The 23,085-nt window shown below is 38.3% G+C and overlaps 1 protein-coding gene across 1 annotated transcript; it reads right to left on the reverse strand.

The window, feature by feature from the left end:
- Positions 1 to 7,606: 7,606 nt before the first annotated feature.
- Positions 7,607 to 8,659, reverse strand: MELLADRAFT_109042 (uncharacterized protein; the record flags this gene model as incomplete). The annotated part of the gene is made up of 2 exons (XM_007413111.1): positions 7,607 to 7,812; positions 8,518 to 8,659. 2 exons carry the CDS (start codon positions 8,657 to 8,659, stop codon positions 7,607 to 7,609), a joined length of 348 nt encoding a protein of 115 aa, XP_007413173.1.
- Positions 8,660 to 23,085: the final 14,426 nt, after the last annotated feature.

Raw genomic sequence — 23,085 nt, forward strand, 5'->3', positions numbered from 1 at the left:
TTGCCGCTAAAAACATCTTCGTCGCCAACAATTCGCTCTCATTGAAAGGCTTTACGTATCTCTTGTGCGAATCAGATTTCCACCTCCCCGCTTTCTTGAGTTTCCTCACACTAATCCCAAGATTTGCCCATAACAAAGCTCCTCCCACGCGAAAGGAATGGCCTGACCACGTCTTCACACTCGCTGCTCCCCAGGCTTCCTCAACCAGTTTGATGAATGTTTTCTTTGTCAATAGTCTGCTGTCTATTTTAAACAAGAGCTCGTCGCGATCTTCTGTGTCGTTCATTTCCATCAACCTACGTATCGCCGCGACCGGATCTAGCACTGAAGGTTGCTCTTGTAAATGTATAACTTGTATTTCCCCGGTGTAGAACTTATAACCCAACAAGGGTTATACAGAGCTGGAAGAGGATAATCTACTAATAAAATGACTAGTAGAAGTTGTCTAAGGACTGCTCTTCTAAAACAACACAATCAGAAAGAGCTCTGTTGTATTGAGTACTGATAAGGCACCAGAGAAATATAACTTCACACGTAATTTTAACTTCAAAAAGCACACTTTGTATTACTATCAACACTGCTATAGTGTTATTCCCAATTGATAACTGAAAAAAAATAAGCAATATCTGATTGATATTATTCCCAATAAGTCTTTATGACTATAAAACTAAAGTAAATTTCTCTTTATAACTGTAATAAAGGGCGTATTTAAGTGAACAGGTACTATTAAAATAAGTTTATGATGATAAACAAAATAATAATGGCGTAAATGATAAAGAAAAAAAAGGGGAACAACAGTCCCAAAACCCACTCAAAGTATATATAACAATGTACTAGAACTTTTACAATGGTCAACAGCCTCAAAACCAATCAAATCCGCCCAAAATTCCCTAAAAACCCTATGATGACGCAATGTAATGGTTTTGTTACTAATAAATGATGTAATTTTCACAGCTAAAAGTGATCAATGACGCAATAATATGATGTACAGCACTTCTTATGATGAATACAGGTGATTTTTTCCTTGTAAACTAGCTGAAAACCAATTTTTGAGATTACGAATTTTTTCAGATGTGCTCCAATTTTTGATTACTAAAGTGCATCTTGTAGCCCACGTGTTACTGATCATTTCTGACACCTACATGACCTACTTCTGATGAGTGATGAGTAAGATATTGAGTTGTGAAGTTAAGGTTTTTAGTGTTACATATGACTTGTGACTGTAAATTTGAGATTCACACCAATTCTTTATTTGCCTTATAACTTTTTACACACACCTCCGTTACTAATGATTTAAAGTTTGTACATTATGTAATCCACTCTTCTGCGTTGAATGAGCCATCTACCAACCTATTCTGACGTCATTTGACATATGTAATTAGCTGAAAACCTCCATTTTCCACGAATTTCACCCATTTTCTTCACTTTTCACAGCTACTACTATCTTTTTCTTGCTCATGTAATATGACATCATCATCTATAGCCTTAAAAATCCCGGAAAATCCTCTTGGCAACCTTAAATTCCATCACTACCACTATTACACAACCAAACTACACGTGTACCTCTTGTTTACCAACTTCGAAAAAGTGCTTTTTTCCTAATAACTTCTGTTTCTACTTATCAACCTTGAAGATTAAAATTGTCATAGTATCATATAATGTTGTTCTTTCATATTCTAACCTCATAATACCCATAACTTTATTTTTACTAACCTAAAAACCATTTTCCAACCTTTATACCTATAATTTCGAATTTTTCTTATGTTTTTCTTTCTTTCTTTTTGTAATAAATTTGTAAGTAAACTATAATGATCTTAATATATAATGTGAAATAAAATGATGTAATGTTGACCTAATGACCAATACATAAGCCTACAAGAGCTTCAATTGATCAAAAACCTCCATTTTGAATTTTCTTTCCTGCTGAATCCTGCTAATAAACTGGTAAACTGGTAATTGTGAATTTTTCAATTGATCCCATAAATTGATCACCACACCGGGAGCTGCAGTCTTTGCTTTCCTGAGATGAATTTTAACCCAGGTCCCAATCTTTGATTCACCAAATTTGACATGTCGTCTTAAAACCACGCCTTCTTCTTTTGACTTCCTGAAAATTTCTCCTAGCCTCATTAATCCCCAAAAAGCTACTAGTGCTACCGCTGCCACAAATTCATGTCTCTTCGAGCGTCCTTCGCAGTAATCTAGTAAGGAGAAGAGCTGTTGAACGGTTACCGGTTTCTTGTTTTTGGTGAGTAAAATGCCTTCCTCTTCTTTCTTCGTAGCTCTTATCAAGAGTTTCACGATTGAATCATCCAACTTTATCTTCTTGACGTGCGTCACCAGATGCCATGCTTGAATACCGTCAATATATTTATCGATTGTTTTCGAGGCAATCTTCCGTTTTGGTTGGACTCCATCAATAACTCCTGAACAACCAGCCCACGTGATGAAACCATAAATGTTGTTACTTTGAATTTGTAAATATTCATCGAAAACGTTTCCTTTTTGACTCGATGTGTTCAATGAACTTCAATAATCCCGATGAATAACCTTTCAACGTAGACTTTGCCCAACTACTCGTGGCCATGTGGGCACCAGGTCTAGAAGCCAACTTGAGCGCTGTACCGAAGTGTCCTGGTGGACTAGTCTCTGGGTTGCGTTTGTTTTGGATGGGTTGTCCATGTAGTCGGTAAGGTGGCATGGGTGTCGAATTTGAGCTGACGAGTATAGGTTGTCGATGAGATGAAGAGTGTAGACTGGAGATGTTTACTCCCTCAATGCTCAGTACTCGTGTTCTTGTTTTTGTTTAAGGCCCCGACGCAGGCTTGTTTGGGCGTCAAGTCAGTTACATACAGATCAGTATTTTCCCTTCTCACTCTCCAGCGAGGTGTCAAACTGTCATTCCACGTCCCTCGGCCAATCAACCTCACGCCGGTGTATGGCTCACTTCACACCCTGGTTTCTACCTCACTTTACTTCCTGCTCAGGTTTCAGGAAGAATCACAGACTCAAGACTCACTAGGATGATTTCTCAAGACTCAAACAGGTAGCAACAAACATGTCTCATGGGCAATTAATGTAAGTCAAAAACTGGGATTATATTGCATTTCAAGTCTGTATGATGAACCTTTCCAAATCTGCTGGTATTTCTATCCTAATCTCATCCCATTTCTTTTTGGTCGAGTCTAATCTTCGAGATAGTGCGTCAGCTGCATTATCTGCAGACTTCACCCTCTTTGCCTCGATCGCGCTATTGTGAGCTAGTAAGTCTTTCTGGATGATTTTCCACTCTCTGTTCACCAGAGGATCTCTTGATTTCCCGTTATTGACGGCTCCTTCTGATAAGGTGTTGTCCGTCAAGGCTAAGTAAGTGTTTCCATCTACGTTCCTCAACTTCTTCACCATCATCCAGCCTAACCTAATTGCTATGGTTTCTGCCCAGGCTATTCCTCTTTTCGTTCCATCTTGTTCTACTTTATCCCATCCATTCTTTAGTTTTAATCGGGACCATCTTTTTCCTACAATGATTCCCAAACCATAGGACGTCAACGCATCCCCAACCCAACCTATTGTCTGCGTTTCCGGCCTCGGAATCACTCAAAGTGGTTTTGCTGTTGTAAGCGTATCTCTCCATATCATCAAGTCTTCCTTTACTTCCTCGGGGATGTCACGTAATGCATATTTATGTTTCCACTGTTGTAACATCCTATAGATTGCCGCACAGTAGACCTTCATTTGTGGGAAGACATATGCCGCATGTTGCAACCTTCCTACGAGTCTTTCTGTTTCTTTGAAGGATTGTTTAGCTTCTTGTAAGTACTCATTGATTTGGCTAATCCGTAGCTGGACTTTGTCTTGCGGTAAGCTAACTGTTTTGGTTTCTCCGTTCCACACAAAGCCTAGGTACTTTTGGGTATAACCAAACTCCTTCCACTTCTCTTCGTTCGTCGCTACGCCCATTTGCTCACTTGCTTTTACGATGTCAATCATCTGTCCCGCTTTGGTATCTTCTACAGGTTTGGCGAATAAAGTATCATCTACCCAACGGAAACCTGCTAACATGTTGAATTTCTTCACCATTATTTCCTTCCAGGTTTCCGCCGCCCAACCAAAAGTACCACATCCTGCTACTCCGCCAAACTGTACCCTTGTATCGAGCAGCACTTCATCATTGAAATCCAACACCATCAAAAATTGCGACTGGTCCATTGCTACTGGTATTTGCCGGTAAGCTTTGGCCCAGTCAAAAACTCCTAGGTACAGCTTTCCTTCATAACTTATGAAGAACCACTCTACCTTCTTGAAGTCATCCCAAGATGTCTCGAATTCTTCTTTATCCACATTTTTATTTACTGATTCAATGTTTCTTATATGCCTTGGATACAATAAGTCGCTTATAGGTCTAAACAATCTGTCACCATTCACTACTGCGCCCAAGGGATTGGTTCTAAAGAAGCCGATTTTCTTGTAAACTTCTTCTTTGGGCCATGGGCCGTACATTCGGCCTGCTAATAATTCTTTCTTGAAGTTTTCCTCTATCTTTGCTTTTGCTTGTCTTGCAGATGAATGATTTGGCGGGCAATAAAAGTGGTGAGAAGGTGTTGTTGTGTTCTTAATTCCTTGTGAGAAGCCTGTTTCAAACATCTGTAGAATGTGTTTATACTTCTGATACAGGCCAGTACCTTTTAATTCTTCCTCCCATACTCCTAGGTTCATTTCAAAGGACTACATCTTCGGCCAACTCTTTATGTTTTCTCCTCTGCAATTGGAGGAGGTGGAGGCTTGGCCCGATTCCTCTCTGTTTTGATTTTTGTTTAATCGGTCTCAAGGATTAAAGGCAACTAGCCAAATTGGGCGGCGGGCGCCGCACTGTAAGAATGGGCTTATCTTAGTTCAATTCATATAGCATGCTACAGCCTATGCTGGATGATATATCACCTGAGGAGGAAAGCTTTCTTGGGGTTGATTGGCTGCATTACAGCGCAGTATAATCTATCTCATCACTATATTGGATCACCCAGCCTGAGGATATTGTTGTTTAACACTTAGTAGCTGTTTTGGTCACACCAGATCCATCACTGATGTTTAAGTCACAGTAGTCATTGAGATACTCCAATTTTGATTCAATTGACCTTTTGTTCTGTTTGAATCTGATAGTAGAATCATGTTGATATGAAATGTGGACACTGAAATATATCTTGCTTTTGCTCACATCAGATACAAAATCACCATACTTATCAACACTTTGGCACAAGTCAATCCAGATCTAAAGTGAGACTATAGGCCGTGATCTTTCAAAACACCACTAATTCTGGATTGCACATCCTCCATCTGTTCTGAGCTGAAAAAAACAGAATATTTTGGGATTGTTGACTTGACCGTAAGAGAAACATGGACCTCTTTCAATACAGAATCCCAATCAGTACTGCCACATGGGTAACTTGTGATGAGAAATCTGAGTTCTGATTGTGGTGAGATCAACAATTGGTACAAATCATGAGCACTTTGCACAAAGGTGCTGACACATAAACTTGGTGTGGAGTGAAAATGTTCTTGCCCTGAACCTAACCCCCTAATCCTAAGCCCTAACCCCTAGGCCCTAACCGCTAATGGATTCCATATCAGAGTACATGAAGTTTCATTTTGTTTCAGATTTTGAAAAACTTAATCCAAAAACCAAAAACATAAACTAAGAAGGTAAAAAACAAATTTTTGAGTGAGGTATGTGTACACGTAGTCACACAAAAGCTACGGTTTTGTCATTTTGTTCAAAAAAAATAGATTTTTTTTTACAAATTTCATTATAACCTTTAATTGTATGTACAATAGTGCCTGTTAGAGATAGCAAGAAAAAAGGATCAGCATCTTCTCTATCTAATGATGTATGAATGAAAAATCTGGAGTGCAGAGAAAGAAAGATACCTGACTGATCACCAAGGGGTGGATCCACGCTTTGCAGCGATGACAGCTTGAAGTCTCTCGGGCATTGAGGCAGCCAGACATCCCAATTCCTCTGTAGGTACACTCTCCCATGATTCCAACACATTGGCCTTCATGGAATCAAGATCCTGGATCGGATGCTTAGTTGAGATCTTGGATTTCATGATGGACCAAAGATTTTCGATTGGGTTCAAATCAGGTGATTGCGCTGGCCAATTTAACTTCACTATTCCTTCTCTTTCACGCCATTTTGAGGAAAGTTTAGATTGATGAACTGGGGCTCCATCCTCCATCAAAATGAGATTGTTGGCATTGGAAGAGTCGTGTAAAAAGGGTCCTAACAATTTTTCATACACTTGCTCAATTGTGGGATACAAAGTTAAAACTGGGATTTTTTTCCCAGTTTCCCAGTTTTTGTTCTTGGCTGTGTTTGGAACTTTCCCACGTTCTCCCAGTTTCCCAGTTTGCGTTTTTGGCGGTATCTGGGAAACTGGGAAACTGGGAAAAAAATTCCAGTTTTAACTTTGTATCCCCTAAATAAAGTTGTCCGAGTTTTGACGACCAGGCTCCATAATGACCAGCTTGAGCTTGTGTCCAGGAACAAAACCACCCCAAACCATCACTGAACTACGGCCTGATTTGAAAGATGGTGCCAACAAGGATGCTTCATATTTCCCAGCCACTTTTTGCCAAACCCGAACTTTGCGATACAGCTTTCCAATCTCAAAGGTTGATTCATCAGTCCAAATTACTCGCTTCCAGTCATCCACCGTCCACGCCACATAGCGTTTTGCAAACTCAAGACGTGCAGCTTTGTGTTTAGCATTAAGAAAAGGTTTAACTATTGCTACCCTCAAGTTGTAACCAAGAGATTGAAGAGCCAGCCAGATTGTAGTAGCGCCCACCTTTGTTGCTGAACCCTGGACTATCTCACACATTGGAGCCCGTCCAGATTTTTCACCACACTCAAGATATCAGAGATCACAATTGGTCAATAGAGAGGGTCAGCCGGATGTTTTCTTGCTTTCAACCAAGCCTTCTGCTTTAAATTTGGCAAGGACAGATTGGACCGTGGTGACTGGACACCCTAGAGTTTGGCTGATATCAATTTTTCTCTTCTTTGCGAGGTGCATTCCGACCATTTGGTTTTTCAGATCAGATGGTAAGGGCTTCATCTCCAAAATATGAGAGGTAATGATCAACAGGTTTGACCGAAAGAATGGTAAACAGCAAAAATCAAAATTTCATCAAATTCAAAAAAATAAATATTAAACCGTAGCTTTTACGTCACTACGTGTACATAACTTTTAAGAAGAAAAAAGTGATGTCATTTCATGAAGATCTTGGATCTATCACTTTTTGGTCAAGTTTAATCTCTTCAATTCTAAAGAAAGCTACACAAAAGTTTTGATTTTTTTCTTGCCAAAGTACAGCTGTATTCACAATTGATGAACATTTGAAGAAAAACTTTTTGGATGATCAGCGCAAATTGTAAACAGGTACAGGCCAAAACATTCAAAAAGCTTTCTTCAAGTGTTCATCAATCATGAAAACGGCTGTAACATTTCAAAAATGATCGAATTGCATCAAAGCTTCCATTATTTTTTCATGTTTCATTTATTCCAATAAAGACATTCAGTTTTTTTCTACATTTCTATGTACTTTTTTAAACGGTCACACCAACCAATTTCACGTGATTTAAACTTTGACCGACAACTTCAATTAGATTATCAATCAAATCAGACCATTGAGAAAGTTTAGAACCCAATACTTTCCAATCATGATATCCAAATGGTCCAGAAGAGGATTGATTAATATAAACTAATTGATTGGGTTGATAAACTCTTGCTGAGATTAATTTTGCTTTAACAGCTAAACAAAAAAATACACAAAATCATCAGGAAAATCGGTCGAGGTTGGTTTTTTTTTGGTTGGGGGATGATCCAGGAGAAGATTGATTAATATAAACTAATTGATTAGGTTGGTAAACTCTTGCTGAAATTAATTTTGCTTTAACAGCTGAACAAAAAAATACACAAAATCATCAGGAAAATCGGTTGAGGTTGGGTTTTTTTGGTTGGGAGAGAGACTTATCATTGATGATCCATTCTTCTACTTCCATTCCTTCTTCTTCATCTCTTTCGCTTTTTAATCATAAAGAACTTTCAATTTCTGATATGAAACATTTCCTTCCACTCTTTTAGAACAAAAATCAGTTAATATCAACAATTTAGATATAAATTTGATGGATTGTTTGCTAGGAGTAGAAAGTCGAGTGGTATTTGAATTCAATAAATCCTCGATATCTTGATGGTATTGGGTTGATCAGATTTCAAAAGTTGAAAAAAAATTGATAACAAGATTTTCGAATTGGGTTGGATTGGATGTAACATGAGATGGGTTTGATATTGTCTAATAAATCCCAACAATACCAATTGTTTAAGTTTAAAGTTAATCAAATTGATTGATCAATTATTTTATCTAATTTGCTTTGTAAAGTTGGATCTAATGAATCATTAAATTCAATTGAAGAAAGATAAACAATTGATAAATTGTCAGCATCTATATTTTTTGAACTTGTTTCTAATAAGTTGATAATCTTTTGAATTAATTGAATTCCTTCATTAGATTTAATGAAATTCCATAAAGTTAAATAATTGGGTACTTTCAATAAAGTAGGTAAATGTAAATTAATATCTTCTGGATTTGTTAAACTCATTTCATTTAATTTGCTTAAAACTTCTAATTGTAGTGGGATTCAATCTTCTATTGGTGCAGGTGATGTATTAATCAAACTAAAAAGGCTAATTTGAAATTTTGAAAAATCAGTAAGATATTTTGAATTGTTTTGGATTGAAGATAGACAAAATGACTTACACATTGTATTTTCCATAGGAAGTAGTCTTTTGTTCAGCTTTTGAACTGGCTTCCAAGAGTTTTTTAACCATTGAAGAGGATCTAAAATGATCAATTGAAAACAATGAAATAAAGGAGTAATCAATAAATTGATCATAGCTTCAAGTTCTCTAGAATCAGTGAAGCGATCAATCAATCATCAAAAAGAAACACATTAAATTGGCTTCTGTTCTTCTACTTTTTCCTTCGTAGAATTTGAATTAAGAACTTACCTCGATCATCAGTTTTATTAAATCAACCGATTTGTAATTTACTCCAAATCTCTCCACAATTTTAGTTTTCTGATTTTTGATCTCTTTAGTATCATCATCTTCCTTTACGTCTTCATTTTGATCTTCATCGTCATAATTGTCATCATTATTTTCATTTTGGTTAGTTGATTGATATTTTTGAATTAAATCTAAAGCATTTTGTTTAATTTGAATAGAATTTGAAAGCTTGATGATGATGATGACTCTAGCCTGTTAGGTGAAATAAAAGCAAATAAGATGAAGATCAATAACCTGACATGACTAAAGCTTTTGGGAGGCTGGGATTAATTTGAATACAATCTGAATTGAACCAAGATCAAAGGAAAACTCACCTTGATGGTACAGGAGCGACGAGTTAGAAGTCATAATAACAGTCTGAGTAGGAGTATTCGATCTTGATGAAGAATTCGTGGTTTGTTGATCAGATTGATTGTCAGGAGTAGATTGATCAGTTTGTTGGATTTTGTAAGAATTGAAATCCAACTGTTGGTTAGAATCTGATAAAGATTCAGGAGTGCTGGATTGATAATCGCTCTCTTGAGTTGGGTTACTTATAAGAAAAAATTGACTTCTTTTGAACGTTTTGATTTAGTTGGATTTTCTAAGATAGGTTGTAATCATAGACATCGATTGGATTATTTAATGCTTTGATTGTTAGTCATCATTTCAAGTTCTAAAGTTCAAAATTATAGAACACAATAGAGGGAGTCAGTACAATTGATTGAGAATATTTCAAGATTTGCTATTGATCAGTTTTACTTACTTGAGAAGATTGTTCTAGAAATAGGTTTAGATGAGAAGTTGATTCCAGATTGGAGAACTGAGTGAGACCGATTGAATTTCAACTTCAGAAAGCATGTAACGGATATGAGTCAATGATCAGGTTTAGGAGCATGACCAAAATCATAAATTCAATCAAGATTAGTCAAATATTAGTTGATTGATGAATTAAAAAGGACTTACACTGTATGAATGATTTCACAATCAGTTGTTTCTAAAGACCTGCTCCCATTAGCTGAATCACCCAAGCTGCTACACTATTTGATGGTTCTCTAGAATGATGGGCTCGATAATTTGTTTGTATTAGAGACATGAGTATATAAGCACAACATACGTTGTCATAAACTTCAAAGAAGGGGCAAGTTTGAGTCAAAAGCATTGCATCACCATCAATATCGACCAGTAGATTTGAAATGATCAAGGATTGTTTGAGTGCCTTGATAGTCAGTTTCTGAAAACAAAAGGCAGAAAGATCACAGAGAACTTGGCAAAACAAAGAGACACATTCCCTTATCGAAGATTCTTTCGGATTGATTGGATGTGGATGAACAGAGTGACATGATAGCATGATCGTCTTTCTCAAAGTTGATGGGTTGAGAATAAGAGATCCGGAGGTACAGTTAGATCAATGAAAATTTATTTAGATGGCTCGGTATTGATTGGAGAACTATTTAGAAACTATTCATGAGTAAAAAGGGAAGGGTTATCTTGACAGTCAGTTCTTGCAGCATAATAAAGACAGTAAGATATTTAAGATAAAACAAAATCGAACATACCTTCAGAAATGGATAGCTTTGAATAAACAATCTCCAGGAGTGTTGGGTGACTTCAAATCAAAGAAACCGTGTACTGCGGTAATTGTGCACTAAAATTGTAAGGCTGATGAATTGAGAATTAGGAGCAATAAGTAAATTGAAAATAATCATCCCGAGGGCAAAAGTTCGGGTGGTCAAAACTTGGATTTGTTCAGTTAAAGAGTGAGCGTTTTGGACACTTTGTCGATTTTGTCTGAATTCACTGTTCGCCTTTAACTTGAATGATCTGTGGCTCAGGGCTGTGGAGTCGTGTCAAGAAATGAAGGTACCCGTCGTGAAGATAAAGGATGTGTGGACATGAGAAGAGATGGGAAGACATTTGAATCATGGGGCAAATGGGCATAGACCGTTGTCACGTTTGGCACATTCATATTGGGCAAGTATCAGTTGTCGAAATACAATGAAGACTGGTCTTGGTTGTGATATTAGAGTAGCTGGTTTGATTTGACTTTTAGGTCTTATAGTAGTTAATTTTTCCTTATGTGTTTCGAGTTAGATTGTACCACACATCAATCCCAATTGATCTTGATGAACATCAATCCCAACTGATTGTGTAGTTGTGAATTTGCTATACTTATCTTGTTGTTGTCCCCCCTGCTTGCACTCTCTTTCCTTATCTTTTGGAAAGAGAGTAAGTTTTTCATTAAATTTTTCGATTACAGTATCTTACTAATGTCTACTATTGATTCAGATTCCATAAGATCATTTGTGCACACTTTTATTCACATCTTACTTTATTTTAACTTTTCCCTCCGTAAAACTTAGGTACATCTAAAACTTTTTCTACTTCTACATTATCAAAGTTGTTTATGTTTTCTATTCTTGTTTTGTTCGGGTTAGTCCCAGGTCTGCATACCTGAAGGATTGGAGAAGGGTGCTCACATTCCGCACCGTCGTGATAGGTTAGTTAATAATAATAACATCTTTCGGAAAGAGAATTCCATAAGATCATTTGTGCACACTTTTATTCACATCTTACTTTATTTTAACTTTTCCCTCCGTAAAACTTAGGTTAGTCCCAGGTCTGCATACCTGAAGGATTGGAGAAGGGTGCTCACATTCCGCACCGTCGTGATAGTTCCTACCGTCTTCTTAGACATTTATATCAGTTTACCATGAAAAGGTAATGCATTTCTTATTCATCATCTTTCTTTTATGAACCATAGCTTACAATCTCTTCCATTTTCCGTCAATTCCTTTCTTATCATAACGCCTCTCGGGGCTTCTGCTACGGTCTTTCCTTTTTTCATATCCCCATCTTGGGCCTCTAGTGTCACTATCTCTTTCTCGACTCCACGTTTGTCCTCCTCGATGGATCCTTCGTCCTCCGCCGTTTCCACAATAAGAACTCGTTCTTGCATGGCGATTCGTGTTGGTAGTTGTATTGTAAGTACTGGTGAACGTGTTGTTACTTGTACTTGCAACTGGTTTCGAATTGGATGATTTAGTTTGGTTGGTATAAGGACATATGTTGGCTTTGGGACCGTTTACCGCATACGGGTTTGTACGGTAATGTTGTTCATTGTAACTTTCTGCTGTTGTCTTTGCCTGAGCTAACAGATGGTATTGAAGTTCTGCCCAATTCCCCATTGTATTATCGATTGTTTCTCGCATCACGCCTTGCCTCACCAACCGACAATATCTTAGCGCCACCATCCAACCGAATTCTTTCCGTAGTTTCTTTACAATTACCATGTGGCTTTCGAACCTATCTGCTACCGGTCCCCAATCTTGGTCACAAAGGTGGACACACATCAGTTCCATACAATCACTCCAGGCCTCGAAGTCCATTGTAAGTTCTTCTTTCGGGCCATCACCACCATATAGTCTTTTTTCTTTTTCTGCCTTGTCTTCTGATTTTGGTGGTATTAAAGACCAGGCCATTTGATCTTTAATCAGGAATTCTTCATCAAAAACCGGTAATGGAATGAAGGATTTCAGACCCTTAAGTTTTAAGGTCAGGTGAGGAGAAAGAGGGGTGATAGCGTCCCCCATCTTGGCGGGACCTGATTGCAGGACTCGACCGTTATGGATTACATCTCCGTTTGATAAGGTAAGTGAACCTTTCTTTGAAGCTATCAAGGATTTTGCTTTATCGGACTCATCCTGACTTTTAAATCCTTGAAACCAGTTAGAGTTCTCCTTCTGATTTGGAATCGTAAGTAGGTCTGACGGATGCTGGTGTTGAGTTTCTTTGACAAACGTTACGCTTGGGGCTATTGGGGCTATAGGATGTGATTTGGGGACCAGGAACGACCGGACATTCGTGTCTTTGTCCAAAGATTTTGACGACTCTTCGTCCATTATATAAGCGTTCCCAGGCTCTCTTCTACCGTCCTCGCGATTCAGGCGTTCTGTCAGCCGTCTAGCTTCTGCTTCGTCGTCTCAATCGTAAGCATCTTGGATTAACTCTACGAGGGCTTCCCGTCTCGCCTCTGCAAATGAAGGAAGGAAATATTTTGCCCGCCGTCAGCGTCCTATTCCATGTGTGTTACGTATGGATTTGACAAATTCTGCGTATTGTAAGCCCGAGTTGGCTGGATCTTATTATAAGCCAGACCAGGCATGGTATCTATTGTAAGCCAATCCGGGCTGGGATCCTATTAGTAGCCGGGCCAGGATTAAACGTCCTTCTTTGATTCCTAGTTGTCCACAACTAATCGAACCGAGGTTGGAGGGAGGGGGATTGAAAGATAGGGAGTGAAGTATTAGAAATAAATCGGTGAGTTCAATCTTAACTTTCCTTATACAATCTCCTATTTGATCTAGATTCATTTCATTGTCACTCTGACCTTCCTCATCTTCTTTTTCTTCTTCTATTCCCCCCCATTCTTCATCTTCCTCTACAACATCTTGATTTTGTCGTGGTATGTGTGATTGATTTCCTTCACTACCTTGATTTTCCCCTCTACCTTCATCTTGTCTTTCTTGTCGATTCCGTCTCGGTGTTGCTAGCCTTTCTTCTAACTGTGCTCCTGTTGCAGCTGCTTCCGCTCTAGTCAACCTACGTTGTAAATTATTAGCTGCTCTATTAATTTGATTTCTAAGTGCCATTTCAATTTGTAGATTTGTTCTTTGTTTCTTTTGAATGAGTTTTGTCTAACATTTTTTTCGAATAATGAATTTAAAAACCAAAAGTTCTAGAGCGTAAAGTAGTGAGCAACACTGAGTTTGTTATTGTGAAAGAGGACTAGGATGGACTAGCGTGAAGGGAAGGTTAGAGTTTGAAATTCTCAAATTTGAGAATTCAACTCTAACCTTGAAATCTACACGATTCAACCTTTCACGCATTGCCCCCGTCCTTTCACACAAATGGACTATGTCACCATTTTGTGCCTTGTGGTGTCTGCAAAGTATTGGCACTCAGTTTGTGTTCACAAAGACGTGCACTGATTATCATTCTGCGCGTTCCAAAGCTGCACAAAGGGCAGCCTGGCACCAAACAAACAACGATCTTGACACAATCTTGCAAAACGCTTTGCTAACGCGTTGTGAGTGTCAAATTCAGACCCTGTGTACTGTGCACCTGCACTTCAAGACCCCTGTTATGATCAAATAACCACACTTTTGGGCCACTATTCCTTCCAAGTAATGTAACTCACACTCATCCTCAAGCCTAAATTGAGGCCCAGTGTGACTTTGCAGAATAAAATGTTCTGTAACTCTTCCGGCAACTTGCTAGTCAACACACGGGCACCTGACAATCAATTACCCTGATGGTATAGAAAAATCATGTTTAAGAACATAGTAGGTTTTCAGACTAAGAAGTACTTTGATCACCCACTATGTGAACTAACCTCATCATGATTTGCGCAAAGAAAGCCAAAATTCACAAAGCTGCTTTGCATGGAACAACGGTTCCATCTTAATGATATCTCTACCAGATGACTTTTCATAAAATTTTCCCACACTTCCATCAAGCCCTTTGTTTTACCACAATATTCTTCACATCAACAATTCCTTGAAGGTTTTGGTGAATTACTTCTGGCTTCATGTATCACATTCAAGGTGTTTTCTGACTTATAATGAATTTGTAAGCTGAAGATTCAAAAAAATCCATAAGCAAAATAACACCTACAAGTGTCTTGAAATCACAGAGCAAGATCCACAATCAATGTTTCCTGGTTGCTGATAGGTTAATTTTCCAATTTACAAATGAATGTTGTGTTTGAAGTAAAAAATCAAGCTAGATTTTGTTGGGTCCAAAAAAGAATGTGTATTTCTCCCTTTCCTGCCATTATAAATGAAGATACTTCAAAAAATCAACAAACTTCCCTGCCGCAAAAGATTTGATTTCTTGACCTCAGTAAACTTCCATTGGGATTTAGATCATTGGCAAAGATTTGAAGTCCTCAAACAATCCAATGAGCATGTTTGAATGATCAAACAACTCCATTTAGATGTATCATACGGAATGCGACATGTGTCAAAGTGACAACTTGAAATTTCAAAAATCAAAATTTTGGGATCCCCGGGTCAGAAACTGACAAAACTGGATTAAACACCAGATTCAACTCAAATACTGGTCTGAAACCCCCCGTATTTGGGATGAAACCATACTTTCTGCCAGTTTTTAGCGGTTTCCAAACCACAACCCCAAATTTGACCGCTGGGTTGGCACTTTGGCACAAATAATACACAAAAATTTGAAAGATCAAGTTTCAACATTACAAAATTCACACACTTACAAAACGACCAAACACAAAAGTGATTCTTTACCACAAGTCAACTGTAACTGTAAATTCACATCAATTTAAATCTACTGCTATCATTGCTTCCATTGCTTCCAAGCCAACCATAGAAAATCTGCAAAAATCGAAAGATACAGCTGTCATCACTATCACACCGCGGGAATTAATAAGTTCAAAACCCGATTGAGCAAAATTGCGGTGTCTGAGTCCGCAATTCTGCTAAATCGCGGATCTAGTTCACAACTTGTTCACATTACGTTCACAAGTTTCCCTTCAGCTGTAAATCGCTTGGGTCAACTGGTCACCCTTCAACCTTCTAAGTTCTCAAACCTGAGTCTACTTACTATGTTTACAGATTCCTCAGTCATCAAATCTGGATTTTCTAAAGTGAACATTCTTGAGGCTACGTCTTTGCTCTGAAAGGGGCCTTTGTACATGTAGGCCGTGTGTATATGTTTACATAGGCTTAGCTGGGGAACTCGAGGAAAGCTTGTGAATGTAATGCGAACAAGTTGTGAACTAGATCCACAATTGAGTGGAATTGCGGACTCAGACACTGCAATTTTGCTCAATCGGGTTTTGAACTTATTAATTCCCGCAGTGTCATCTGTCACCTCATTCTCTGCACAAGTACCTGTGAAGCAGACAAGGACAAGCATTCACCTCGAGGTTTAATTGCAAAAACAAAAATTTCTGCCTACTGACTTTCCTTCTGTACTTGTGTTTGCCAGCTTGCCTGGTTGACCAGAATAACTTATCACCTTATAACCCATTTTCATTTTACTTTTTACGTTAAAAATGGAATCAACCGAACAAATCTACCCAGCTCAAAAACTTGTTGGTTATACTTTAAAAAACTCTACTTGTAGTCATTTCCTTTAGCTTTACCACAGTCATCAAACAGTCACTTTTCCTTCCATTTGTTATCTTGCTCTTGTTCCTTGTGATACCACAGATTGTTTAACCATAAGTTATTCAAATGAAGCTCCTTAAGTTCCTTATAATCTTTTGATAAAGTTCTATCTTATCAAACCAACACTAAAGTGTCTCTCAAAGATTTTAGATGTTAGTACATGTTTACCTAGCCAGATTAATAAGTGACTGCACTTACTGATACACTGACAGAGGTTCTTCCTCCGCACTGTAGACAACTACAAGTAACAATTGTAGGTTCAAACAGTTTACCTTACAAAGAATTGAAAACTAATTCCTCACTAGTCTAGAAATCACCTTTCAAACTTTAAGAAATACATTTTGTACGCATAGTTCACCTCTAATGTTTAGTCTAGAGCTGACAGTTTCTCTTGTGTGAATTCTCACAGCTTCACAATTTGTGTCATGTAACTTCTTTTTCTTCTCCTGTTTATACTTAGCATCTCTAGCTGCCTTATGTGCAGCCCACTTTACAGCTTCCTTTTTCTCCTTGACATCAGATTGCTGCCTAGCCATTGGTTCAATAGAAGTAAAAAGTTAGTATTGATCAGGGTTACCTTGCTCGGAGAGATATAACATCTCACCCGAGAAACCTGGCTGCAGGAAGCATAAAACAAAGGTCAGCTCACGTGGAATGCTTCAGAATTATCACCCACATAGAATGAGGATGGAGTGGAACACCCACGACTTGGTGATATGTGAATCAAGAGGCTAGACCAGTTGTCGGGGTTCCCCTCAGTCACCTATTCTTACCCCTAAAGAGTTCACATATCCTCAAGTCACTGGCTGCTACCACTCCACCCCCACAACATGAAGTGAAAATCTGAAGCTAGTAAGGTTGGGAAAGATTAATGAAAGCATACCTTGATGGATGCACTTGACGGACGGGATGTTTGAAACTTGTTGCTTCAATGAGTCTCCTCCACTTTTGACTCTGAAATTATAGGAAACTAATCCAGGGCCAGCTTGTGGTTTGCAGATTGTATAACATGTATTTGACTACAAGCAAGGATGGCCAGATGGTGGTTTGAGTAAGTCATGTGACATGTTGTGGACACAGCATTGCGCACTTGCTCCTGGTGGGTATGAAGCCAAGCAGTAGCCAATAGTTGTGTTGGCAGGCCAACAGTGTATCAATCACCCATAAAGGATAACCAAATTTAATTACACAAATACATACAAAGGGCAAAAAACATTATGAGTCCAATGTCATAATGTGTTTGAAGAATATGAATGGTAAATGTCAAGGGGACCTTTGCAAAGAAGAAAATTAAACAGATTTACGCGCTTTGAAATTGTCTAATGGATAAATTAAAAAAAAGGTCCTGAATTCAAATCTGCAGTCAATTGACCGGAGAAATCTTAAGCGCCTGCCCTGACCACTCCCAGATTATGGTCAAACTTTAATAGAGGGACCACCTAGCCTCAGGTGGTACATCTCTCCAGTCAACTGACTGGAGAAATCTATAGCTCCTACCCTGGCCACTGCAAGCTTATGGTCAAACTTTGATAGGGAGACCACCTAGCCTTAGGTGGTCCATCTCTCCAGTCAATTTTCTGGACCCACAGACTGCTTCAGCAGATTGGCTGGAGCTCTCAATGTCCCCATTTGATTGGCTGGAGCCACGGACTGCTCCAGTCAATCGACTGGAGCTCCTGATGGCCCCAGTCAATTGGCTGGAGCCACAGACTGCTCCAGTCGATCGACTGGAGCTCCCGACGGCCCTAGTTGATTGGCTGGGGCCACAAACTGCTCCAGTCGATCGACTGGAGCTCCCGATGGCCCCAGTTGATTGGCTGGGGCAATCTGTGGCTCCAGTCGATCGACTGGAGCTCCAGGTGAGGCCAGTTGATTGGCTGGGGCAATCTGTGGCTCCAGTCGATTGACTGGCGAGGCTGACCACCTAAGGCTAGGTGGTCTGTCTATTAAAGTTTGACCATAAGCTGGCGGTGGCCAGATCTAAAGCTGAAGATTTCTTCACTTGATCGACTGGAAAGATAGACCACCTAAGGCTAGGTGGTCTCTCTATTAAAGTTTGACCATAAGCAGGCAGTGGCCAGGGCGGGAGCTACAGATTCGTTCAGTCGATCGACTGGAGAGATGGACCACCCAAGGCTAGGTAGTCTACCTTTTAAAGTTTGACCATAAGCGTGCGGTGGCCAGGGCCTGTGACCACCCACTCCGCCAGTCTGCAGCTGCAGTCAATCAACTGACGTAATACATCACCCAGCAGGCTAGTGGGTCCATTCCATGATAATATGCTATCAGTAAACTTGTCTTGTGTGGATGTGCAAAGGTGTTATGGTACAGAATCACTTTTGTGTTTAGTTGTTTTGCGTGTATGTGAATTTTGTAGTGTTGAAATTTGATTTTTGAAATTTTTGTGTATCATTTGTGCCAAAGTGCCAACTCAGCGGTCAAATTCAGGGTTGTGGTTTGGGAACCGGTAAAAACTGGCAGATAGTATGGTTCCATCCCAAATACAGGCGGTTTCAGACCAGTATTTGGGTTGAATCTGATGTTTAATCCAGTTTTGTCAATTTCTGACCCGGGGATTCTGAAATTTCACTTTTTGAAATTTGATTTGTCACTTTGACACACCTCGCATTCCGTAGTATCAACACTTGCTTCTACCTGATGCTCTAAGTCTCTAAAAATGTTCTAATATTCAGAGCAAACAAATCTTGTGCATCATCTTCACTTTCTTCCATTGCAGGAACATGATTTCAAGATGGACTTTGAGTTTGGATGAACAGATAATTTTGTAATAGATTGATCTAGAGGACTTCAGCTATTTCTTGGTAAACCCAAGGGCTGGATAACATTCCTTTTTACCAAGATAAAGATATAGAAGTTCTTCATATATTTGGACAGAACCCTGTTGATATTGAAGAAGATATCTCAACCAAATGGTTTACATTTACTTTGGCATCCATACAATTGACATTCCTACTTTATTGAATCCAATTTTTCCAAATGAGATGCTTTCAATCAGAAATTCAATTGATCAAATGATAAGTAAATTCAAGCAAATCTTCCAATCTAGAATTGGGGGAGTGAAAATCATACCTTTGCAACCCAATTTCCTTATCAATGAGTGTAAGAAGAAGGGCAAAAATTAATCAATCAGAATTTGGGCATTCAACTAATTAGCACCAGTACTGATTAGTGTACTTGTAAAAAAATGATCAAGAGTTGAAATATACAGAAGAAGATGATAAATGTCAATTTGATAAGCAATTGCTAGACATCAGAGATGTGTGGATATGCCTGTCAGCGCAACATAAGTCCTTTATCATAAACTCCAAGGAAGGGGAAAGTTTGAGTGCAATGCATTGAATCACCATCAGTACCATGCTGTAGATCTGGAATGATCAAGGATCTTTTGAGTGGTGTGGTTCTCAGTTTGCTGAAAACAAAAGGCATGTATCACTACAAGAAAGATAATATTTTCTGGGCAGAAAATTAAATTATTGATACACAAAAATATTGAGAGGCCAGGAGGAGAGCAAAAAATGAATAAAAATATGCATCTTGTTCCCTGCGTTGAGAACTTCACTCCGCATGTTTTTCCGGATTTTTACAATCCATATTGATAAGAGTACTAACAATCAATCTTCACAATCATCCTATTACAACCTGTAACAAGCACTGAAATTTGGCTCATTAGTGTTTAGAGAAACTTTTGATTTCTGAAAATACTCATAACTTTTTCAATTCCGGTCCAAAACGCTCGATTTTGGGTGCATTGGTAAGCTGGAATTGTCCTCCAAATAGTTCATAATAGGACCACACAGCATGCTGGTCTTCTAAAAAAGATATCATCTTTTTTATACATTTGTACATACAGATCCATAGAATGATTGTCATACTAGCTACATAGTTCTTGATCTTATGAAAGTTCGAGAGGAAGAGTTAAGCTTTCTAATGCACTTAAAATCGAGTGTTTTGAGGCAGATTTGACAAAGTTATAGGTGTTTTCAGAAATCAAAAGTTTCTCTAAACACTAATGAGCCAAATTTCAGTGCTTGTTACAGGTTGTAATTGGATGATTATGAAGGTTTATTGTTAGTACACTTATCAATACAGACTGTAAAAATATGGAAAAATATGGAGAGTGAAGCTCTCACCGCAGGGAACAAGATGCATATTTTTATTTATTTTTTGCACTTCTCCTGGCCTCTCAATATTTTTGTGTATCAATAATTTAATTTTCTGCCCAGAAAATATTATCTTTCGTGTAGTGTATATTTAAGATGAGTTGGTGAAACACAAAGATGCAGCTTCCCTTATCAAAGACTCTTTTGAAGATGGGGAAGAACAGAGTGACATGATAATCTTATGATCCTCTCTCTCAAACTGTCAAAGTTGATGGATCAAGAGAAACAAAAATCCGTAAGTACAGTTAGATCATTGACAATTGATTCAAATAGCCCAATATTGATTGAAGGATTATTTAGAAACCATTCATGATTAAAAAGAACAGCGTTATCTTCACATTCAGTTTTTGCAGACATAAGAAAGCCAATAAGATGTCTCAGAGAAAACAAAATTAAACACACCTTCAGAGATGGAGTCTGAGAGCTTTGAATGAACAAACATTGGGAGTGTTGGTTGAATTTGAATTCCAAAAACCCATGTCCTGCAGTTATCTTGACATAGCTTGTCACTAAAATCCCAAAAGTGATGAATTCAGGATGATAAATGAGAATTATATTTTACTTGACTGTATGTTGAGCAATTAAGAGTCAAAATGAGAATCAATAGAATCAATCTAGAACATTGAAGCAAACATCTCATGCTGTACTTACATCTTACCACTCAATCCACAGAGTTCTTCACTTTGAACGCTAGACTTTACATTGGACTGACTTCAGAAGCATTTCCTATGCTCTTGGGTCCCCACTGGTTTGCAGCATTAAATGAAGTTACATGAACAGCAGCAGAAATCAATCCAATCAAAGGAGGTAAAGCTCCAACTAAAGATCCAATCTAAGTATCTATATTCAAAATCTGTTTCAAGGTGTATAAATGAAAACATAAGTTAAAATTGCAACAGCAGAAAACCAAGATGCAATTGGATTTACAATGAAGTATAAACCATCAATTACAAAAAGCCAAAATGATACCAAGTGTGGTAGCATGACCTGTTGAAATCGATTTTCATACCATTGTTCTATTTATCGTTCTATTCGTTTTAGCATCCATAGGTGATTTTAAGATGAGTCAACATATTTGCAGAAGCAGAAGATAACAAAGTCCCAATGCAGTCAATGATAGAATTGTGATTTGATGGGATTGGTTTGATAGATTGGTTGTAGGGTTTGGATAAACCACATAACTTGACTGACATGGTGATTAGGACTATTAAGATGGATAATCTTGATTTTGATAATGATTGATAAATGTTAGAGTTGATTGAAAAGTTGGATTGTAATATAGAATGGTTTTTTGAATGGTTCCATTTGGGGTTTTGTTGAATAAGGTGAGATGAGTTAATAGTTTGATTTTGATTCTGATTCTGATTGAATTGAACTTGATTGATTGTGTTCAATAGTTTGTTTTGTTTGACTACAGAATAGATTAAAGTCTTTTATGTTCCAAAGAGATCGATTCCAATGATTGTTAGAATGAGAATGAGCAAATGAAGTTTGATTGGATCGTTTAAGTTGATTTTGAACGGATCTATTTTGATAAAGATTATTGAATACTTTAAATTGTGAAGTGGATTGTCTTATGTTAGCAAGAGTATATACTCAAAAGTCTTCCAATAAGCTGGATTGTAAGATCAAGTCTTGATGAGTTGAATAAAATGCCCGATTGAATCTCAATTCAGTAAGTTGGCATTGAATCATATTTTATAATTTGGTTTTATAAGAATCAAGCCAGTCAAAAGAATTTGGAGTCGAAAGTAGATATTGAAAAGACAGAGCAAACACTTAAACATGGAATGATGAACCAAACAAACAGCCTTACCAAAAGAGAAGTTGCCATCCGGATCGATCAGAGGTAACAGTCATAGTGTGGCCCCTATCCATTTACCGGTACCTTTGAGCAATGTCCAATTTGATACAAACAATGATGGCAACACAGAGATGGGTGATCTAACCGCGATCAGTCTGAATCCCACGTCCAACACAGTATTGGATCTGTAGATTGAGTGCAATATGGGCAAGATGTAAACATAGAACATTGTGTGGAGAAATTCTTTGGCATTTGAAGACGTGTTGTTGCAACCGGTGAGTAAGCCTGCTTCAGACTCCTTAAAACTTGATGACCATGATGTTGTTTGATATTATTTGATGTGGTTGGGTCAGATGAGATTGCACAGAGCTGTAAATCAGTTTTCTTGAGCTAATCAGCAGTAGTTTTGGTGTAGGCCCACCAACTGGTTGACTGAAGTTGACACACGGGCGGGCTTTTGACACAGTGCTTTGGATGATTTGATGGCTGAGGTGGTTGAAGAAGTTGTAGAAGCATATAGTGAGGTCATGTATAGTCTTGATGAGGCAGAAGGGCCGAGTCCAGCGGGGAAGTAGATATCAATGAGGCTGATTGCTTCCTTCAATCAACCAGAGATAATGTGATCTTTAATCTAAATACTAAAAAGATGGACCACTCGCATGAGTTTCGGTCCCTTTTCTTACCCGTCCACCAGGTCCGATTTCGGATTTCATTCTAGTACTTTTCAAGTGTCCTATTGCTTCCCAGCACCGTTTCTTATTGCTTTTATGACTGTACAAGGTACTCACATGACT

Source organism: Melampsora larici-populina, assembly GCF_000204055.1.
Source record: "Melampsora larici-populina 98AG31 unplaced genomic scaffold MELLAscaffold_34, whole genome shotgun sequence".
Classification (NCBI taxonomy): Eukaryota; Fungi; Basidiomycota; class Pucciniomycetes; order Pucciniales; family Melampsoraceae; genus Melampsora; species Melampsora laricis-populina.